General features: G+C 32.0%; 2 protein-coding genes across 5 annotated transcripts in view; one reads left to right on the forward strand and one right to left on the reverse strand.

Moving 5' to 3' along the window:
* pdm3 (POU-domain protein pdm3) overlaps nucleotides 1–19733 on the reverse strand; it is a 437278-nt gene that overhangs the window by 361486 nt on the left and 56059 nt on the right. For all 4 annotated transcript variants that reach the window (XM_075309728.1, XM_075309727.1, XM_075309726.1 and 1 more), the window contains exon 2: nucleotides 298–320. The gene's annotated coding sequence lies outside the window, so the exon portion shown is untranslated. The remainder of the gene's footprint in view (nucleotides 1–297; nucleotides 321–19733) is intronic.
* On the forward strand, nucleotides 10458–18901 carry LOC142241157 (uncharacterized). Its single transcript, XM_075312909.1, has 2 exons — nucleotides 10458–10555; nucleotides 17141–18901. Exon 2 carries the CDS (start codon nucleotides 17145–17147, stop codon nucleotides 18222–18224), a length of 1080 nt encoding a protein of 359 aa, XP_075169024.1. The 5' UTR covers nucleotides 10458–10555; nucleotides 17141–17144; the 3' UTR covers nucleotides 18225–18901.

Here is a 19733-nt window from a genome sequence, read left to right on the forward strand (position 1 = left end):
AGGAGGTCCCTTGTCATGGAGCTTAACATGTAATCGAGCAGCACTCAGTGATAAGAGAGAAGTTCACCAATGTGGTATCACAATGGACTGAATAGTCTAAGTGAACCTGATACATCGGGCTGACACCTAACCTAACCCAACCTAAATTAATTTATAATAAAGTATTTGCAATTTAATTAAATTTAAAAAAAATGTATATTAAAAATTTATTTAAATTGAATTAATTAATCAATTAAAAATTAAATTAAAAATATTTAGTAATGTTATATATAGAGAATTTATGTGGTAATTACTTACTTTTTAGTTATTTGCCAAAATATCTGAAATAAATATAAAAATATATTTTATTAATAATATTATTTGAATTTATCAAGTCTCACTTTTTTTAACTTATTAATCAGTAATTTATAAATTAATATATTATATTTATTTAATAAATTAATATATTATATTTAAATTTTAAACCTACTCGAAGTAGAAGTTCGTAGTTTAAATTTACAATACATCCCCTTCCAATATCTTCTATTGGCTTCTTGCAAAACCCAATAATTCTCTAGGTCAGTTTTGTTATGTCCTTTTTTCATGTTTTGGAATTTATACCAAAGACTATCCATACAAATAAAGGCTACTCTTCAATGACCCATACCGTGCTGAACATTGTAAAGGAGATGTCTAAAGTCACCTTTATTGTTTTCTTCGCAGCATTTTGTTTTTCGCACACATTTCAATGATATTTTGTATAGATTTTTCTTGCAAAATTTTTGTGTTAGAGTTTAGTGGCAAAAAACAAACTCAACGTGTCCCCTTTAAATTCAACCCTTATTTTTTTATTACTGCCCCAGAAACCTAGGCAATGGTAAAAATATAACATACTCATATACTTTTAGGGGTAAGAAGAACAAGCAACCAACCACCCTCCCGAAACAACGCATATGTGGAATTAATCTCTTTTTGCATGTGCACATTTTTTATGTCTCCGGCTACATGTCAATGCTTAATGAGCATCTAAAAAAACGACACCGTTCCACTCTGGCCTAGTGATGATGATGAAATGTTCCACATCTATGATATCTAAGTTCAATGGGTGAGACATTAGGGTGGGTCAATTTTGAAACATTTCCAAAAATTTTTATATTTTATGTCAATTTTTATAGAAAATAAAATTTCAAACTTTCTATACCTTTTATATAAATTGTTTTAATTTCCATTCTCTCAATTTCACTCCCAATGTTAGAATATAAAAAAAAGTAATATCCATATATTACTTTTTTATATTCTATGTATTTTTAGATAGAAATTAAATATTTAATTTTTCTAATTTGTTTTTATTTATTTTCTATATATTTTTTATATTTTGTGTTTTTTTTTTATTTATCTTTTGTCAACTTAATTCCAATATCATGACCCTCTTTTCTGTATTCATATATTTTATTTTTTATTCTAGGAATTTTTGATAGAAAAAAATATTTAAATCTTCTATTTTTTTTCAAATTTATTTTCTATAACTGTTCTAATTTTTTCAATTTATTTTCTATACATTTCCTGTATTTATTATTTATTTTGTCTCAGCTTCATTCCCAATATCTCAACCCTCTGTTCTGTATTCATATGTATTTACTTTTTTATATTTTATATATCTTTTCATAATAAATAATTATTTTATTATTTTATTTAAAATTTTCTTAGTTTTTTTTTTATTGATTTTCTATGAATTTTCTATAAATTTTCTATATTTAGTTTTTATTTATTTTCTCTCAACTTCACTCGCAATATCTCGACCCTCTCTTTTGCATTCATATACAGAAGTGTGAGAGTCTAATATGTGTAGCCTTTAATTATCCCTTCTGAAGGTGATGCCCAGTGAGAGAAATTTTCCACCAACAACAGATAACAATAAAAACAACAACAACAACATCTAAAACTATAGCATATGCAGTCAAATACACGCACGGTTGCACAAAGTGCAAACGAGTGAGTGTAAGAGTATCTAAGTGCTCATGTGACAGAGCTCATTTATATTTTGGGTTGATGAAATTGTTCTGGGTTGTGTGACACAAACAGCCAACATTATCTCCCATGATATATGGGTCTGTGAGCCAGTTATGTATAGAGCGAAAGTAATGTGGAGGTAGTTTTTTTTCCGGGATGAAGCATTAACCACAGTGGCTCAAAGTGAAATGGCGGGAGAAAAGAAAATAGTATTACAATGTAATTTAGCTTCATTATAAAATACGAAAAAGTGGCACAATATGAAAGAGCATACAATCAGAAATTTCGAGGATATCTTCAATATCCAAAATCATTTTTTATTGGATATGGTATTAAAAAATGGCTCAAAGAAAAGTTGTATGGGATAATAGTACAGCAATATTATTAAATATAAGACAAAAGTGTATCTCGTACTAACAGTGGCTCAACGTGATCAAATTTTACTATGGGGTTTTGGACAATAATGGTAACAGATCACGGTTGCCACAGTTGGTAGAATTTTATCCAAAACAGTAGATTTTTTACTGTTTGGTAGATTGGTGGAATTGTATATGTTTTGGTAGAATTGTATATGTTTTGGTAGATTATTCAAAATATTCCTCTCCAACGAGGAGGTACTTCACAAATTTTCCGTATATGACAAAATTTTCTATAGAAATAAAATTTTGACAAAATTGTCTATGGAAATAAAATTTTAACAAAAATTCCTACAGGCATAAAATTTTGAAAAAAAAATTCTATAGAAATAACATTTTGACAAATTTTTCTATAGTACTAAAATTTTGACAAAATTTTTTATAGAACTAACATTTTGACAAAATTCTCTATTAAAATAAAAATTTGAAAAAATTTCTCTATTAAAATAAAATTTTGACAAAATTCTCTATTAAAATAAAATGTTGACAAAATTTTCTATAGAAATAAAATTTTGACAGAATTTTCTATAGAAATAAAATTTTGTTGTTGTTTTTGATTTCAGCTTAAAACAGTGCATTGACTAAACTACAAGTGTAGCTTAACAAATAGAGGAAAAGAATGTTTGTCAAATTTATTTGGGCAAAGCCCTATAAACTGCAAGATGGTTGAATGGACGCACGTTTCGGAATTACCACATTCCTCATCAGCATCCTCAACTTGCAGCAAAACTATCAACCAATTATCAGAATAAATTCAGGCAGTTCACTAAACCCAAAAGTAAACCACACTTGAGCCTTCCGAAAAAAGGTTTCGATGATAGCCGGCTTATAAAATTTAGACAAAATTTTCTATAGAAATAAAATTTTGATAAAATTTTGACAAAATTTTCTATAGAAATAAAATTTTGACAAAATTTTCTATAGAAATAAAATTTTGACAAAATTTTCTATAGAAATAAAATTTTGACAAAATTTTCTATAGAAATAAAATATTAACAAAATTTTCTATAGAAATAAAATATTGACAAAACTTCCTATAGAAATAAAATATTGACAAAACTTCCTATAGAAATAAAAATTTGGCAAAATTTTCTATAGAAATAAAATTTTGACAAAATTTTCTATAGAAATAAAATTTTGACAAAATTTTCTATAGAAATAAAATTTTGAAAAAATTTTCTATAGAAATAAAATTTTGAAAATATATTTCTATAAAAATAAAATTTTCAAAAAATTTTCGATAGAAATAATAATTTGACAACATTTTCTATAGAAATAAAATTTTGAAAAAAGTTTTTATAGAAATAAAATTTTGAAAAAATTTTCTATAGAAATAAAATTTTGACAAAATATTCTATAGAAATAAAATTTTGCAAAATAAGGTTTTTTGGTTGTTTTTCTCCAAATTTAGGTAGATTATTTTTGGTTCGTGTGGCAACCGTGTAACAGATGCCAATTGCATTCAATAAAATACATTGTAGACCAAGGGTTGGACTGAGCCGAAAAGGGTTACCGCAGATTATAGAATTTTATAAAATTTAGACAAAATTTTCTATAGAAATAAAATTTTGATAAAATTTTCTATAGAAATAAAATTTTGACAAAATTTTCTATAGAAATAAAATTTTGACAAAATTTCCTATAGAAATAAAATTTTGAAAAAATTTTCTATAGAAATAAAATTTTGACAAAATTTTCTATAGAAATAAAATTTTGACAAAATTTTCTATAGAAATAAAATATTGACCAAACTTCCTATAGAAATAAAAATTTGGCAAAATTTTCTATAGAAATAAAATTTTGACAAAATTTTCTATAGAAATAAAATTTTGACAAAATTTTCTATAGAAATAAAATTTTGAAAATATATTTCTATAAAAATAAAATTTTCAAAAAATTTTCGATAGAAATAATAATTTGACAACATTTTCTATAGAAATAAAATTTTGAAAAAAGTTTTTATAGAAATAAAATTTTGAAAAAATTTTCTATAGAAATAAAATTTTGACAAAATATTCTATAGAAATAAAATTTAGCAAAATAAGGTTTTTTGGTTGTTTTTCTCCAAATTTAGGTAGATTATTTTTGGTTCGTGTGGCAACCGTGTAACAGATGCCAATTGCATTCAATAAAATACATCGTAGACCAAGGGTTGGACTGAGCCGAAAAGGGTTACCGCAGATTATAGAACTGTAACAGAATGGTAGATTTTTATTGCTTGCTAGTTTAGTAGAATTCTAAGCATTTTAGTAGATTTTTAAAAGCATTCACCACCAATTTAAATTACTCTACTATAGACCTATTTGTGACAAATTTCAATACTTTTTATTTTTTTATTTTTTATTAAAATTAATTAAAATTTTGTATTAAATTCGAAAGGCAAAGTAGAGTGTCAGGTAGTGGTAAAATAGGTTTCTACGATAGCCATCTTAAAAAATTTTGACAAAATTTTGACAAACTTTTCTATAGAAATAAAATTTTGACAAAATTTTCTATAGAAATAAAATTTTGATAAAATTTTCTATAGAAATAAAATTTGGCTTGACTTCAACAGATTTGGTTTGAATTTCAAATAGTCGGACGGTCTCTAAAAAAAAATTTCAATTTCTAAATCTTCAAACAAAACTTCTCTCAATGTTGTAAATCCTAAAACTCTAAATGAATTGATCTAGAAAAAATATTAAGAAAAATTAGTATGACCTCTAGACTTATTTTAAAATGTTTAATCATCGATCATGTGTGCAATGATATTAATTAAGAAAAATTTATTATTTTGCCCTGTGAAAGCATCATAAGAAAGTTATCTTAAGTGTTGCGTATTTCGTCTGCATTTTCATATGTAATGTTGCTTTCTGGCACTCATAAAGTGTATGTTCGTGGGTAAGTAAATTTGTCTGTAAATACAGCGAAAAAAAAAATATATAAAATTATTATATTAATTAGGCCAATTCTAGAATTTCATTTAGGCTGTATGTAGATATGCTGTTGATAGTTGCTGCTGCAGCCAGTTTTGCAAACCAAATGCAATTTAAACTTTTGCCAGTGCACATTTCTCTGGCTTTCACATTCCAATTTTTTTTTTCTTTCTCAGAATTTCACATTAAAAAATCATCATAAATTGAATGAGTTCAAATGATGGTGTGTGTGCAATATGCTGTTGTTGTTGTTGGTATTGTTCACTTCTTTCTAAATTAATTTCAATTAGCATTTGACGTCAGCATATCATTAATTTCTCCAATGTCCACATATACATACAATACTATGCATTTATTAAATGTGTTTTAGTATTTCATAAAGAAAACTGGTACATATACATGCACACATAACTAATTTATACTTTTATTTTTTTTTTATTAATAATATACATAAATAAACATATTAGATGAGAAATGGCAAACAATTCAAATATTCTTATAATAACACTTGGGACATGGGACTTCAATATATTTGAAACGGGTGTGGACTTTTATATAAGAAATTGAAGGATTTATGCAAGATGGTATTTGAGTTTGAATTTGTGAAGACATATTTGCAAATCTTAAATTAGATTCCAAATCGCTAGTTAGTGTTAGAATTCACTTCAAGGTAAAGCCCTAAAAAAGTAATAATCTCCTAAATAAACAAATAAATAAATAAAAAACAACCATAAACGCTTCTAACAATAATAAGAAGACTATGGTGTACTTGTGCTTTAAGTGAATGAATATAGAAAGAAAACACAACTCGTCAATTTACAAATGAAAAACAATCAAATTCAATGAAAAATCAAATACAATAGTCCATTATGGTCTACCAATACAATACAAAACTCACACAAATACCATAAAAAAGAAAATTTAATACGCAAATTATGACAGTGCTGCCATGAGGCAAATACTTATTTGATGTAGAAATATGAGTAAAAACCTTTAGGGGAAAACATCAATTTTGTTTACATCATAAAAACAGTAATGATGGGCTAACAAATACACTCACAAAAAGTTTTACAAAATTGTCTATAGAAAAAAAATCTTGACAAAATTTTCTATAGAAATAAAATTTTGGCAAAATTTTTTAGAGAAATAAAATTTAGACAAAATTTTCTATAGAAATAAAATGTTGATAAAATTTTCTATAGAAATAATATTTTGACAAAATTTTCAATAGAAATAAAATTTTAACAAAATTTTGTAGAGAAATAAAATTTTATCTAATTATACAATTATTTTTCGAGCTTTATGGACAGATATAGATTAATATAACATGTAATGAAATAAAATTTTAACAAAATTTTGTAGAGAAATAAAATTTTAACAAGATTTTCTATAGAAACAAAAGTTTCAGAAAATTTTCTGTACGAATACTATTTTGAGAAAATTCACCATAAAAAAATGTTAAAAAATTTTCTATAGAAACGAAATTTTGACAAAATTTTCTAAAGAAATAAAATTGTCTACAAAATTAAAATTTTGAGAAAATTTTCTGTAGAATTAAAATTTTGACAAATTTTCTCTAGAAATAAAAATTTCCCTAAAATACAATTTTCCATAAAATTTTCACAAAATTTTCTATAGAAATAAAATTTTAACAAAATTTTAATTAAACTTTTGAGAACATTTTCTGTAGAATTAAAATTTTAACCCAATTTTCTATAGAAATAACATTTTGACAAAGAAATCCATTTTTTATAGAAATAAAATTAGGCAATATTTTCTATGGAAATAAAATTTTAACAAATTTTTTAGAGAAATACAATTTTGACAAGATTTTCTAAAGAAATAAAATGTTGACAAAATTGTCTATAGAAAAAAGTTTCAGAAAATTTTCTATAAGAATAATATTTTGGGAAAATTCTCCATAAAAAAAATTTAACAAAGTTTTCTATAGAAACAAAATATAGACAAAATTTTCTATACAAATAAAATTTTGACAACATTTTCTGTAAAGAAATAGAATTTTGACCAAATTTTCTGCAAAGAAATAAAATTTTGACAAAAATTTCCATAGAAATAAACTTTAAACAAAATTTTCTATGGAAATAAATGTTTGCCAAAATTTTCTAGAGAAATAAAATTTTATCAAACTTTTCTATAGAAATTAAATTTAGACAAAATTTTCATAGAAATTAAATTTAGACAAAATTTTCTATAGAAATGAAATTTGGACAAAATTTTCTATAGATGTAAAATTTTGGAAAAAAAATCTATAGAAATAACATTTTGACTAAACTTTCTATAGAAATAAAATTTTGACACAAATTTTTATAGCGATAAAATTTTGATAAAACCTTCTTAGGAAATAAAATTTTGACAAAATATTATAGAAATAAAATGTTGACAAAATTTTCTATAGAAATAAAATTTTATCAAACTTTTCTACACAAATAACATTTGTGTTTATTTTCTAAAGAAAAAAAATTTAGATAAAATTTTCTACAGAAATAAAATTTAGACAAAATTTTCTATGTTGCAAAAGTTTGACAAAATTTTCTATAGAAATAAAATTTTGTCAAAATCTTCTACAGAAATAAAATTTTGACAAAATTTTCTAGAGAAATAAAATGATGCAAAGTTTAACAAAATTTTCTATAGAACTAAAATCTAGACAAAATTTTCAATGGAAAACCATTTGGCAAAATTTTCGATAGATATAAAATTTTGACAAAATTTTCTATATAATTAAAATGTTGGCAAAAGTTCTATATATACAAAATTTGCTATAGAAATAAAATGTTGCAAAAGTTTGACAAAATTTTTTATAGAAATAAAAGTTTGGCAAAATCTTCTACAGAAATAAATTTTTGACAAAATTTTCTATTGAAATACAATTTTGAGAAAAAAATAAAATTTTAAAAAAAACTTTATAGAAATAAAATATAGACAACATTTTCTATAGAAATAAAATTTGGACAACATTTTCTATAGAAATAAAATTTTGACAAAATTTTCCACAACAATATATAAAATTAAAATGTGGATATTTTAACGAATTTTTCCTTAATAAGAAGAAAAATAAAATTTTAACAAAATTTTCTATAGAAATAAAATTTTAACAAAATTTCCTATAGAAATGAAATTTTACCAAAATTTTCTATAGTAATACAATTTTAACAAAATTTTCCTTAGATATAAAATTTTGCCAAAATTTTCTTTAGATATAAAATTGTTACAAAATGTTCTACAGAAATAAAATTTAGCCACAATTTTCTATGGAAAAAAAATTACAAAATTTTCTACAGAAATAAAATGTTGACAAAAGTTTCTATAGAAATAAAATTTTGACAAAATTTTCTATAGAAATAAAATTTTGGCAAAATTTATTATAGAAATTAAATTTAGATAACATTTTCTATATTAATTTCTATAGAAAATGTTATATAAATTTAATTTTATACAAATTTATACAAAATTTTCTATAGAAATTAAATTTATACAACATTTTCTGTAGAAATAAAATTTGGAAAAAATTTTCTATAGAAATAAAATTTTAACAAAATAAAATAAAATTTGGACAAAATTTTCTATAGAGATAAAATTTTCACAAAATTTTCTAAAGAAATAGAAAAAATTGTTTGACAAAATTTTCTACAGAAATAAAATTTAGACACAATTTTCTACAGAAATAAAATTTAGACACAATTTTCTACAGAAATACAGTTTAGACACAATAGAAATAAAATGTTGACAAAAGTTTCTATAGCAATAAAATTTTGACACAATTATCTATAGAAATAAAATTTTGGCAAAATTTATTATAGAAATTAAATTTAAACAAAATTTTCTATAGAAATTAAATTTATAAAAATTTTCTATAGAAATTAAATTTATACAAAATTTTCTATAGAAATAAAATTTGGAAAAAATTTTCTATAGAAATAAAATTTTAACAAAATAAAATAAAATTTGGACAAAATTTTCTATTGAAATAAAATTTTCACAAAATTTTATAAAGAAATAGAAAAAATTTTGTCAAAAATTTTTTACAGAAATTTTCTATGGAAAAAATTTTTTGACAAAATTTTCTGTAGGAATAACATTTTGACAAAAATAAAATGTTGACAAAATTTTCTATTGAAATAAAATTCTGAAAAAAATTTCTATAGAAATAAAATTTTGACAAAATTTTCTATAGAAATAAAATAGTGATAAAATTTTCTATAGAAATAAAATGTTGATAAAGTTTTCTATGGAAAAAAATTTTGACAAAATTTTCTATAGGAATAAAATTTTGACAAAATTTTCTATAGAAATAAAATTTTGCCAAATTTATTATAGAAATTAAAATTTAGACAAAATTTTCTATAGAAATTAAATTTATACAAAATTTTCTATAGAAATAAAATTTTGAAAAAATTTTCTATAGAAACATTTTAACAAACTTTTCTATAGAAATGGAAAACATTTTGTCAAAAATTTTCTACAGAAATAAAATGTAGACAAAATTTTCTATGGAAAAAAATTTTTGACAAAATTATCTATTGAAATAAAATTTGGCAAAATTTTCTGTAAAGAAATAGAATTTTGATAAAAATTTCTATAGAAATAAAATTTAGACAAAATTTCATATGGAAAAAATTTTTTGACAAAATTTTCTATAGGAATAACATTTTGACAAAATTTTCTATAAAATTAAATTTTGTTTAAGTTCGAGTAAAGATTAATTGGACTTAATAGTGTTCGTTAGAATTTGTATACTACTTTTTGGTACATCCCTGCCAGAGTAGAAATGTCATAATTTGAATATTAATTTATCTTGTCAAAAGCCCCGCCTTCCGCCATCTTGGTTGAGAGCATCTCTCACTTTACTTGTTATCGATAAGCCAATTGGTGCGGTTGCAAATTTATCCATATCGTTGGAAATTATAGGTAATATTGTTTACCATTAATTATAATAGAAAACACCTTAATAAAACCTTCTGCTCTTGTTATATATTGAAAATATTAAACTATCGTGTTTTTATTTTTCTCTATATTTCCATACTTTTCGCATTCGGCGAACATTTTGATCCATTCGTACCGGATAATTGGACTTCGGAGTGGAAGAATTGGTTTAACCGGTGTTTTTCTTGGTTTTTGTTATAGACACAGTCTACCTGACCTGGTCATCAATTTCACCTTAAACTCAAACCAATCAGTTCATCATCCTCAACATCTGTTTCATCGTTTTATAAGGTAAGTGCAGTGCATTTTCCCTTATAAAGTGAGTTCGCGGTCGGTGCAACAACAAATATAGTGGTCGTCCGTCCATTTAAAGAAAAAAAAGGTTGTTTTACAACGCTACGCGATCGGTTTTTATTATAAATATTCCTAAAAGTGGTGTACAAGTTCAGTGATATCAGTGAATATTAGTGTTTTTTTATTTAAAGTGGTTTATTTGCCTTTATTTGCGTGAAAATATCGTTTTTCATTGTTTTTAAGTAAATTTTCATTTGCCGACGGCAAAACGCATTCAAGGTTTTTGTTTTTGTATTTCCATTTTGACGTCTGTGCAAATAATTTCGGAGAGAAATAACTTAAAGTACATATTTTCACCACTTTCGTACACTAATATTCACTATACACATATATCACTCTCTTTGTTTCGTATATTCACCACTTTTTCGCGTTTTCTGTGCTGAAATTTCATTTATTAATTATTGTTTCGTTCATTTGCATACATTTGAGAACATACAAAAGCTTTTATTTTGTTTTGTTCTCATCAGTGTTGCGCTCTTAGTCGATTGCTATAGTATAGTGACTAATCGGGCACATCTCGTACTATCGTGTTATCGGATATCGATCATCATTTGAATTCTTAAGGGGGCTATACACTACGTGTAATTCCCACATTAGAATTCAAGTTGAATTCAAAGGTTTGAATATTTCCCGGTTGGAATCGGGGCTTGAATTAAAACTCGGTATATTTTGAAACTTTTACGCTCTCACACTGAGAGAAATTATTCGATCATTCAAATATTTGGTAAATTTTGAATATTTATTGGACAGGTATTTATTATTATTGATTTATTTATACCTTTGTTTATTATTATTATTATTATTATAATTTTTCTTGTGTCAAGCGTTCGGGGGTAATATTTTGTGCACCCTACATTCAGTATTTTCGGTTTCTGGGAACGTTTGATCTTTTGTCGGATTTTCGCGAGTTGTGGACTCGAATTAATCTTTGTAACTCGAGTTACTTTTGCGTATTTTGCTATTTTTATTGAACGGAACCTTGTCTGAGTTTGGTAATTTTATTGGCCGTTGCTTCTTGGCTATATTGTAATTTCGTATTTGGTTACATTCTTCAATTTGGTAGTTGAACGTAAAGTTAGAATGTCTGTATCTCCCTTTGATCGCTTTATTCGCGTTTCGGACGCTCTTATTAAATTCCACGCCCATTTTAATGCCATGAAAGATGAGGAGTTAGACGTCTATAGCCTCGAGATTCGAAGTGAGGAATTGGGGAAGTTGTGGACAAAGGTTCAGGATTGCTTTGAGGAATGCGTGGCTAGTTTACAGGGTGACGGAACAACGCAAATGAGCGATATTGAATCGGTGGACGGGAAGTATGACGCGTCCCATCAGGCTTATATGAATTGTTTGTCCGCGATAAATCGAAAATTGGGCCAGTTTCGTCGGTCACGTAGATCATCGATCACTTCGTCTGCGTCTTCGGTCGTTGCAGCATCGAGACGGAGTATCGGGTCTCATAAATCGACTCAAGGATCCGAAGCGATTTGGGCTAATAACGCGACTACTTCGATACCGGCTGATCGGGATGGGCAGTCGCTGCCTAATGGCAAAGCCGGGTTTAGGGGTGAAGTGGCCGTTAGTGGCCCTCCACTTTGTGATATGGTTCACAATTTGGCGTTGCCACCGTGCGATACGGATGTATTTGAGGGCAATTTTCTAGACTGGCCTACATTCCGGGATTTGTTTCAAGCAGTTTATGTTAACAATTCAAGATTAACGGACGTCGAGCGTTTGTGTCATCTTGTGCGGAAGACCAGTGGCGAAGCTAGGGAAATTGTCTCGAAGTTTCCGCTGACACATCGAAGTTTTGCCCTCGCGTGGAAGGCCCTCGTTGATGCATACGACAATAAGCGGGTTCTAGTTCACAATCAACTTAAGTCTCTCTTTGCAATTTCGGCAGTATCGGTAGAGACAAGTGCGGGTTTGAAATCGATTCAACGTGGAATCAATGGCTGTCTTTCGGCATTGAATACGTACGAAGTTTCGACCGATAATTGGGACCAGATACTCGTTTTTATTTGCCTTCAACGTTTGCCGCGGCTCACACAGACTCTTTGGGAGCAGAGTGTTAGGGACAAATCAGCCCTTTCGTCGTGGGCGGATTTAGACGCTTTTTTGTCCGAAAGGGTTCGTACGTTGATGTGTTTGCATGATTTGCGGGAAGACACGTCTTCGAAGCGTTCTCAGGAAAAGAAGGTAAAAGCGCATTTTACCAATGCGTCTTCTTCTAAATCGTCGCGTGCTTCGTCGGAATCTAAGTGCGTTATTTGTCCTAAACATAATCATAGACTTTCGGCTTGCGTTAAATTTGGTAAACTCTCGGTATCGGAACGTTACATAGTGGTAAAACGTAACCGGTTGTGCTTGAATTGCTTAATGAAAGGTCATGAGATGAAGGATTGTCCAAGACAATATTCGTGTGCAAAATGTAATTCGAGACATCATTCGCTACGCCGTCTAATAGCGCGACTTCGGCGACGGGTTCGACCAACACCTTGTCGAGTTCAGCGGCTAGCTTTCAACCGAGAACTATGCCTTCGGTTGATCAGCCGCAACCTTCTACCTCGTCGGCGTGCCTACCTCGCCAGGCATTTCATACGACGCAAAATAGGGCCGTGCTTTTGGGAACTGCGATGATTAATATCATGCACGATGGGGTTTCATATCCGGCACGCGCTTTGATTGACCCCGCTTCAGAATCTTCGTTTCTGACGGAACGCTTTCGAAATCGGGTGAAACTACCGGTTCACGCGGCTAATGTTACAATTTCGGGGGTAAATAGCGCAATTTCGGCCAAATCGAGTAAAATGTGTAATTTGAAAATCGGATCTCCACTCAACGCGTCGGTTTTGTTGGAAACTATGGCTATAGTGCTCCAATCTATATCCGGGAATTTACCTTCCTTTACGGTGTCGCAGGAAGTTTTGTCTCAGATTCCGGATATTCGCTTAGCTGATCCGAATCTTTTCGTGTCGAGACCGGTCGATATTCTACTAGGCGCTGACTTGTACCCGAGAATACTATTAGAAGGTTGCCGGCAGATTGCGGCTCAATCATTGATAGCACAGAACAGTGTTTTCGGCTGGCTAGTAACGGGTCCGATTTCTACATCGCAAATTCAAACATTTACTACGACTATAGCGGTTGATGAAGAGGAAAATTTAGATAGAACGCTTTTACGGTTTTGGGAGTTGGAGGAAACACCACGTAAAGGGGTTTTGTCCCCCTCCGATAAGTTCTGTGAGGAAAATTACGTTCGGACAACGCGCAGAGATTCGGAAGGTAGATATATAGTTACACTTCCGCTAAAGGAAGAGCTCGGTCCTCGTGGATATTTGGGTGAGTCCCGAACAACTGCTTTGAGGCAATTTTATCGTAATGAATCGTCATTATCGAAAAGGCCGGACGTGAAATCAGTTTATGATAGTGTTGTTAAAGAATATTTGCATTTGGATCACATGAGGCCAGTATCCGCCATTTCTGCAAGTGATACACTTTCGTGTTATCTTCCACATCATCCTGTCATTAACCTCGAGAAGAAGACTTCCAAACTTCGCGTCGTATTTAATGCGTCTAATAAAACGTCCAACGGGAATAGTCTTAACGATATCCTTCACGTAGGTCCCACTTTGCAGCAGGACTTAGTCCTTCTTATTGTGCGATGGCGACTATTTAAATACGTGTTCAACTGCGATATTACACAGATGTATAGGCAGATTCGAGTGGACTCTTCTCATGCTCCGTTGCAGAGAATTGTTTTTAGGGATTCTCCGACAAGGACAGTCCAGGACTATGAACTACAAACGGTGACCTTCGGTGTAAACTGTGCACCATATCTCGCGATACGGACACTGTTACAGTTAGCTGAAGACACTGAGGAGGAGTTTCCACTCGCGGCCGATATATTACGTAAATGTATGTACGTTGATGACGTTTTGACCGGAACTCATGACCTTGAAACTGCGATAATGGCTCGGGATCAATTAATCGCGGCGCTTGCGACGGCTAAATTTGAACTGCGGAAATGGACATCGAATTATAGAGAAATTTTAGATTCACTACCGCCGGAATATTTGGTTGATGCTCAATTGCTGGCATTTGTCGAGGCTAGCAATTCGAAACCATTGGGTGTGAGATGGAATGCTCAATTGGATGCATTCTACTTCGCGGTCGAGCCTATAGCAAAAAGGTGTGGATACACTAAACGGGAAGTGTTGTCGGCTATCGCGAAATTATTCGACCCTGTCGGTTGGTTAGGTCCAGTGATAATTGTGGCAAAGATTATCATGCAGAAAGTTTGGCTTGATCGCGTCGGCTGGGATGAAATACTGCCTTCGGCAACGGCATCCGAGTGGGAAAAATTTGTAGATAGTTATCCGGATGTCAATTCGATAAATATTCCTCGGTGGATTCGTTACACACCGTGCACTTCGGCCGAGCTTCACGTATTTTCAGATGCCTCGGTTAAGGCATACGCGGGGGTAGTATATATTCGAGTTTTGGCCCCAAATGGCGAGATTGTCGTTAATTTGCTATCGTGCAAGACGAAAGTTGCTCCGTTGAAATCGGTTTCTTTGCCTCGTTTGGAGCTTTGCGGCGCTGTTTTAGCGTCCGAACTCGCAAGAACGGTCATTCGAGAAATCGGTATTGATTTTGGTCGAATTTATTGTTGGACGGATTCGACTATTGTACTAGCCTGGTTAAAGAAAACGCCTTCGGCTTGGACAACATTTGTCGCGAATAGGGTATGTCGCATTCAGGAGAACGTCGGTGGTACGAATTGGTATCATGTGAGGTCGGAGGATAATCCTGCTGTTCTTGGCAGCCGCGGTGTGTCCCCTTCGGATTTGGCCGCCTCTCGACTTTGGTGGCATGGGCCTCAGTGGCTATCGTGTAGTCAATCGGAATGGCCGGTTCGTGACACTTCCTCTTTTGACACCGACGTAGAAATTCGGTCTGTGAAGGCACATGCTTCTTTCGTTAATTCATACGAGGATGTTCTCGATAGATTTTCTTCTCTGGATAGAGCGCTGCGTGTTATCTCATATGTTATGAGATTCTTTTATCGGACGCATCCCGCTCATAGGCGTGATTGTAGCTATGCGGATCACAGTTTATCATCGTCTGAGATTAGGGCAACTAAAAGTCGCTTGATAGTGCTTGCTCAAAAAATGAATTATGGTAATGAATATAAGGACTTGATGGATAGGTCTTCGTTAGGTACTGGCAGTTCACTTGTTTCATTGAACCCGTTCCTTGATGAAATGGGTGTAATGCGGATGTATGGTCGTTTGAGCCGCTCGCCTATTCTTTCGTATTCGGAGCGGCACCCTATAATTTTGCCCTACAGCTGTCGATTCACGAAGCTTTTGGTGGAATTTGTTCATTTGATTTCCATTCATGGAGGAAATCAGTTGATGTTGCGTATTCTTCGTATAGAATACTGGATACCTCGGGTGAGGAATCTTATTCGTTCGGTTATACATAGGTGTAAACCATGTCTTTTGGAGAGGAAACGGGTTTGTAGTCAGGTGATGGCTCCTCTTCCTCCGGAAAGAACTGTTCTCGACAGACCTTTTACTACGACTGGCGTAGACTATGCAGGCCCCTTTGAGGTGAAGTCGTTCACCGGACGTTATTGTCGCATAACTAAAGGTTATGTGTGCGTTTTCGTGTGTTTTGCTACTAGGGCGATTCATTTGGAAGCGGTTTCCGACTTGTCGACTGCCGGCTTTCTTGCGGCATTTCATAGGTTTGTTGCTCGTCGGGGTTGTCCTGCGACCATTTTCTCGGACAATGGGACAAATTTTGTCGGTGCGTCGCGTGAGCTTGAACGAAATTTCCGGGATGTAATTAGGGGAAGCAGTGATGTCGTGTCCTCTAAGTTTGCACACCAGGGCCTATCGTGGCGATTTATCCCAGCTGGTGCGCCTCATATGGGAGGCCTTTGGGAAGCTGGGGTGAAGAGTTTTAAGTTGCATTTCAGAAGGCAAATAGGGAATGTTCGTTTCACGTTTGAAGAGTTTTCGACGGTGTTGGCTCGTATTGAGGCTTGTTTGAATTCAAGACCTCTTTGTCCCCAATCGGATAACCCGCAGGAGCTTGACGCTTTGACACCGGGTCATTTTCTTATAGGTGCCCCTCTACTCGCCCCTGCTGAGCCAGTTATAACCGAACAGTCTCTTTCGTTGGTGAATCGGTTTCGTAAGGTACAGGCTCTTGCACAACAGTATTGTGTACGTTGGAAAGAGGAATATTTGAAGAATCTGCATATGAGATATAAGTGGAAATTTCCTCAGCGCGATGTTATGGTAAATGACCTAGTCGTTATTCGTCATGAACAGCTTCCACCAACTTCTTGGAAATTAGGTCGAGTCGTGTCGGTTCACCCGGGCGTAGATGGTCACATTCGGGTCGCGGATATACGTACGGAGAATGGCGTTGTAAGACGACCTATAGCTAAGTTGGTCTCATTGACCGACACTTCGGCGAACTCTTTGTAATTCGTATATTTTCTCGCAGTATCATGGAAAATACCTCGTGCTTCGCTGACGACTTGGAAAATTTCGAGGTTATTATGGATCAATCGGATGATGATACTGCGTGCCCCCTTGATATGTCGGCGGTCGAACGGGCATTGTTGGAGGAGCCGATGGCGATACCGTCGCCTGCCATTCCGGAGGTTCAGCTATCGCCCCAAGAAATTGAGAGTCCACCTCCGGTAGTTGTGGATGAGCCCGTGGTGGCGCCTGCTGTAGTAGAGGCTACTGATGTTGGTCGAACTCCTGCTCAATTGGTTTGCAGGGTTTGTGGAGGTCGTCACGCATTGCGGCGGTGTCGGAAGTTCCTCTCTCTTTCGATTGAGAAGAGGATACGTATGGTGGTACGACATCGCTATTGCTACAGATGTCTAGCACAGACCCACCAGTCGAAGGGTTGTCCTAGCCGGCGTAGGTGCCCCAGTTGCTCCGGGGACCACAATGTTTTGTTACACGCTGCGGCTGTGGCGCCTCGAATTGAACATGGGAGCTCGAGGTCTGCTCAGCGGATTCGTAGTGGGAGCCATACGAATCGTCCGTCCGATCTTGCTGTGGCACGGTCATATTCCGATTTTGGCGGCGTCGGAGTTCTGCCTCTGCAGAATGTCGTTACTCTGGCGCCCAGCCTCGTAGTCCGCGTGTCCCCCCATGGTGTGTCCGTTCCGGTCCGTGCAGTAATCGACAACTGCGCGCGCCAAAGCCAAATCTGTCGTTCTATGGTCGAGAACTTAGGGCTACCGGTTACAAATATTGAGGGGGTCCAATTTTGCCGGTTGACAGTATCGTCCGCTTATGATCCAGAGCAGCGACTGACGTTTACTGCTCGTGTGCACGATCTAGGTCGTGTGTTGACCCCCGCCGAAGCCGTGCCAGAACGGATCAAGGAATCCTTTTTGGGATTACCTTTGGCAGATCCGCAATTTTACCGAGTGGGACGGGTTGCGATCGTTTTTGGTCCTGAGGTGTATGGGCGAATCATAACACATAGGGTGTATACGTCGCCCGGTCTCCCGGTGGCTCATTATACAATCTTCGGTTGGGTTCTGTCCGGGTTGTGTAACTGCTAGGGTAAATGCGCGAGAGCCCCCCTTTTGGGTTCTAACGGCCCCCTTTTGGCCATCGTTTTATTGTATCTCTTCGCGAGAGCCCCCTTTTTGGGGTTCTAACGGGTCCCCTTTTGACCCATCGATATATTGTCGCGAGAGCCCCCCTTTTGGGTTCTACCAGGTCCCCTTCTGACCTTACGTAATTATTTTTATTAGTTTTTTTTTGTAATCTAGTCTTAGGTTGAATTTGAAAAGATAAATGAATTAATAAATTGGATTTATGGTAAATGAACTGAAGGAAACTCACTTTGCACTGCACTTAGCCTCATTTTGTATTTTAAGTTTAGTTTTAGTTACAACATACCTTGATGTTGCAAGGCGGCCGGCAATGTTTAAGTTCGAGTAAAGATTAATTGGACTTAATAGTGTTCGTTAGAATTTGTATACTACTTTTTGGTACATCCCTGCCAGAGTAGAAATGTCATAATTTGAATATTAATTTATCTTGTCAAAAGCCCCGCCTTCCGCCATCTTGGTTGAGAGCATCTCTCACTTTACTTGTTATCGATAAGCCAATTGGTGCGGTTGCAAATTTATCCATATCGTTGGAAATTATAGGTAATATTGTTTACCATTAATTATAATAGAAAACACCTTAATAAAACCTTCTGCTCTTGTTATATATTGAAAATATTAAACTATCGTGTTTTTATTTTTCTCTATATTTCCATACTTTTCGCATTCGGCGAACAAATTTTTTACAAAATTTTCTAAAAAATAAAATTTGGACAAAATTTTCTATAGAAATAAACTTTTGACAAAATTATCTATAGAAAGAAAATTTTGACAAAATTTTCTATTGAAATAAAATTTGGCAAAAATTTCTGTAAAGAAATAGAATTTTGATAAAAATTTCTATAGAAATAAAATTTAGACAAAATTTTATAAGGAAAAAAATTTTTGATAAAATTTTCGATGGAAAACAATTTTTGACAAAATTTTCTATAGAAATAAAATTTTGATAAAGTTTTCTATAAAAATAAAATTTTGACAAAGTTTTCTATAGAAAAAAAATGTTGGCAAAATTTTCTCTAGAAATAAAATTCTGACAAACTTCTCTGTAGAAATAAAATTTTGACAAAATTTTCTTTAGAAATAAAATTTAGACAAAATTTTGTATGGAAAAAATTTGTTGACAAAATTTTCTATAGGAATAACATTTTGACAAAATTTTCTATAGAATTAAATTTTTTACAAAATTTTCTAAAAAATAAAATTTGGACAAAATTTTCTATAGAAATAAACTTTTGACAAAATTCTCAGTAGAAATAAAATTTTGACAAAATTTTCTATCAAAATAAAATTTTGACAAAATTTTCTATAGAGATAAAATTTGGACAATATTTTATATGGAGAAATAAAATTTTGACAAAATTTTTTATAGAATTGAAATTTTGGCAACACTTTAGAGTCAATTTAAGCATTATTTTCGGTCAGTTTTTTGTAAGCGCAAGTTGATCTTCTCTTGTT

Source organism: Haematobia irritans, chromosome 5 (genome assembly GCF_050003625.1).
Source record: "Haematobia irritans isolate KBUSLIRL chromosome 5, ASM5000362v1, whole genome shotgun sequence".
NCBI lineage: Eukaryota > Metazoa > Arthropoda > Insecta > Diptera > Muscidae > Haematobia > Haematobia irritans.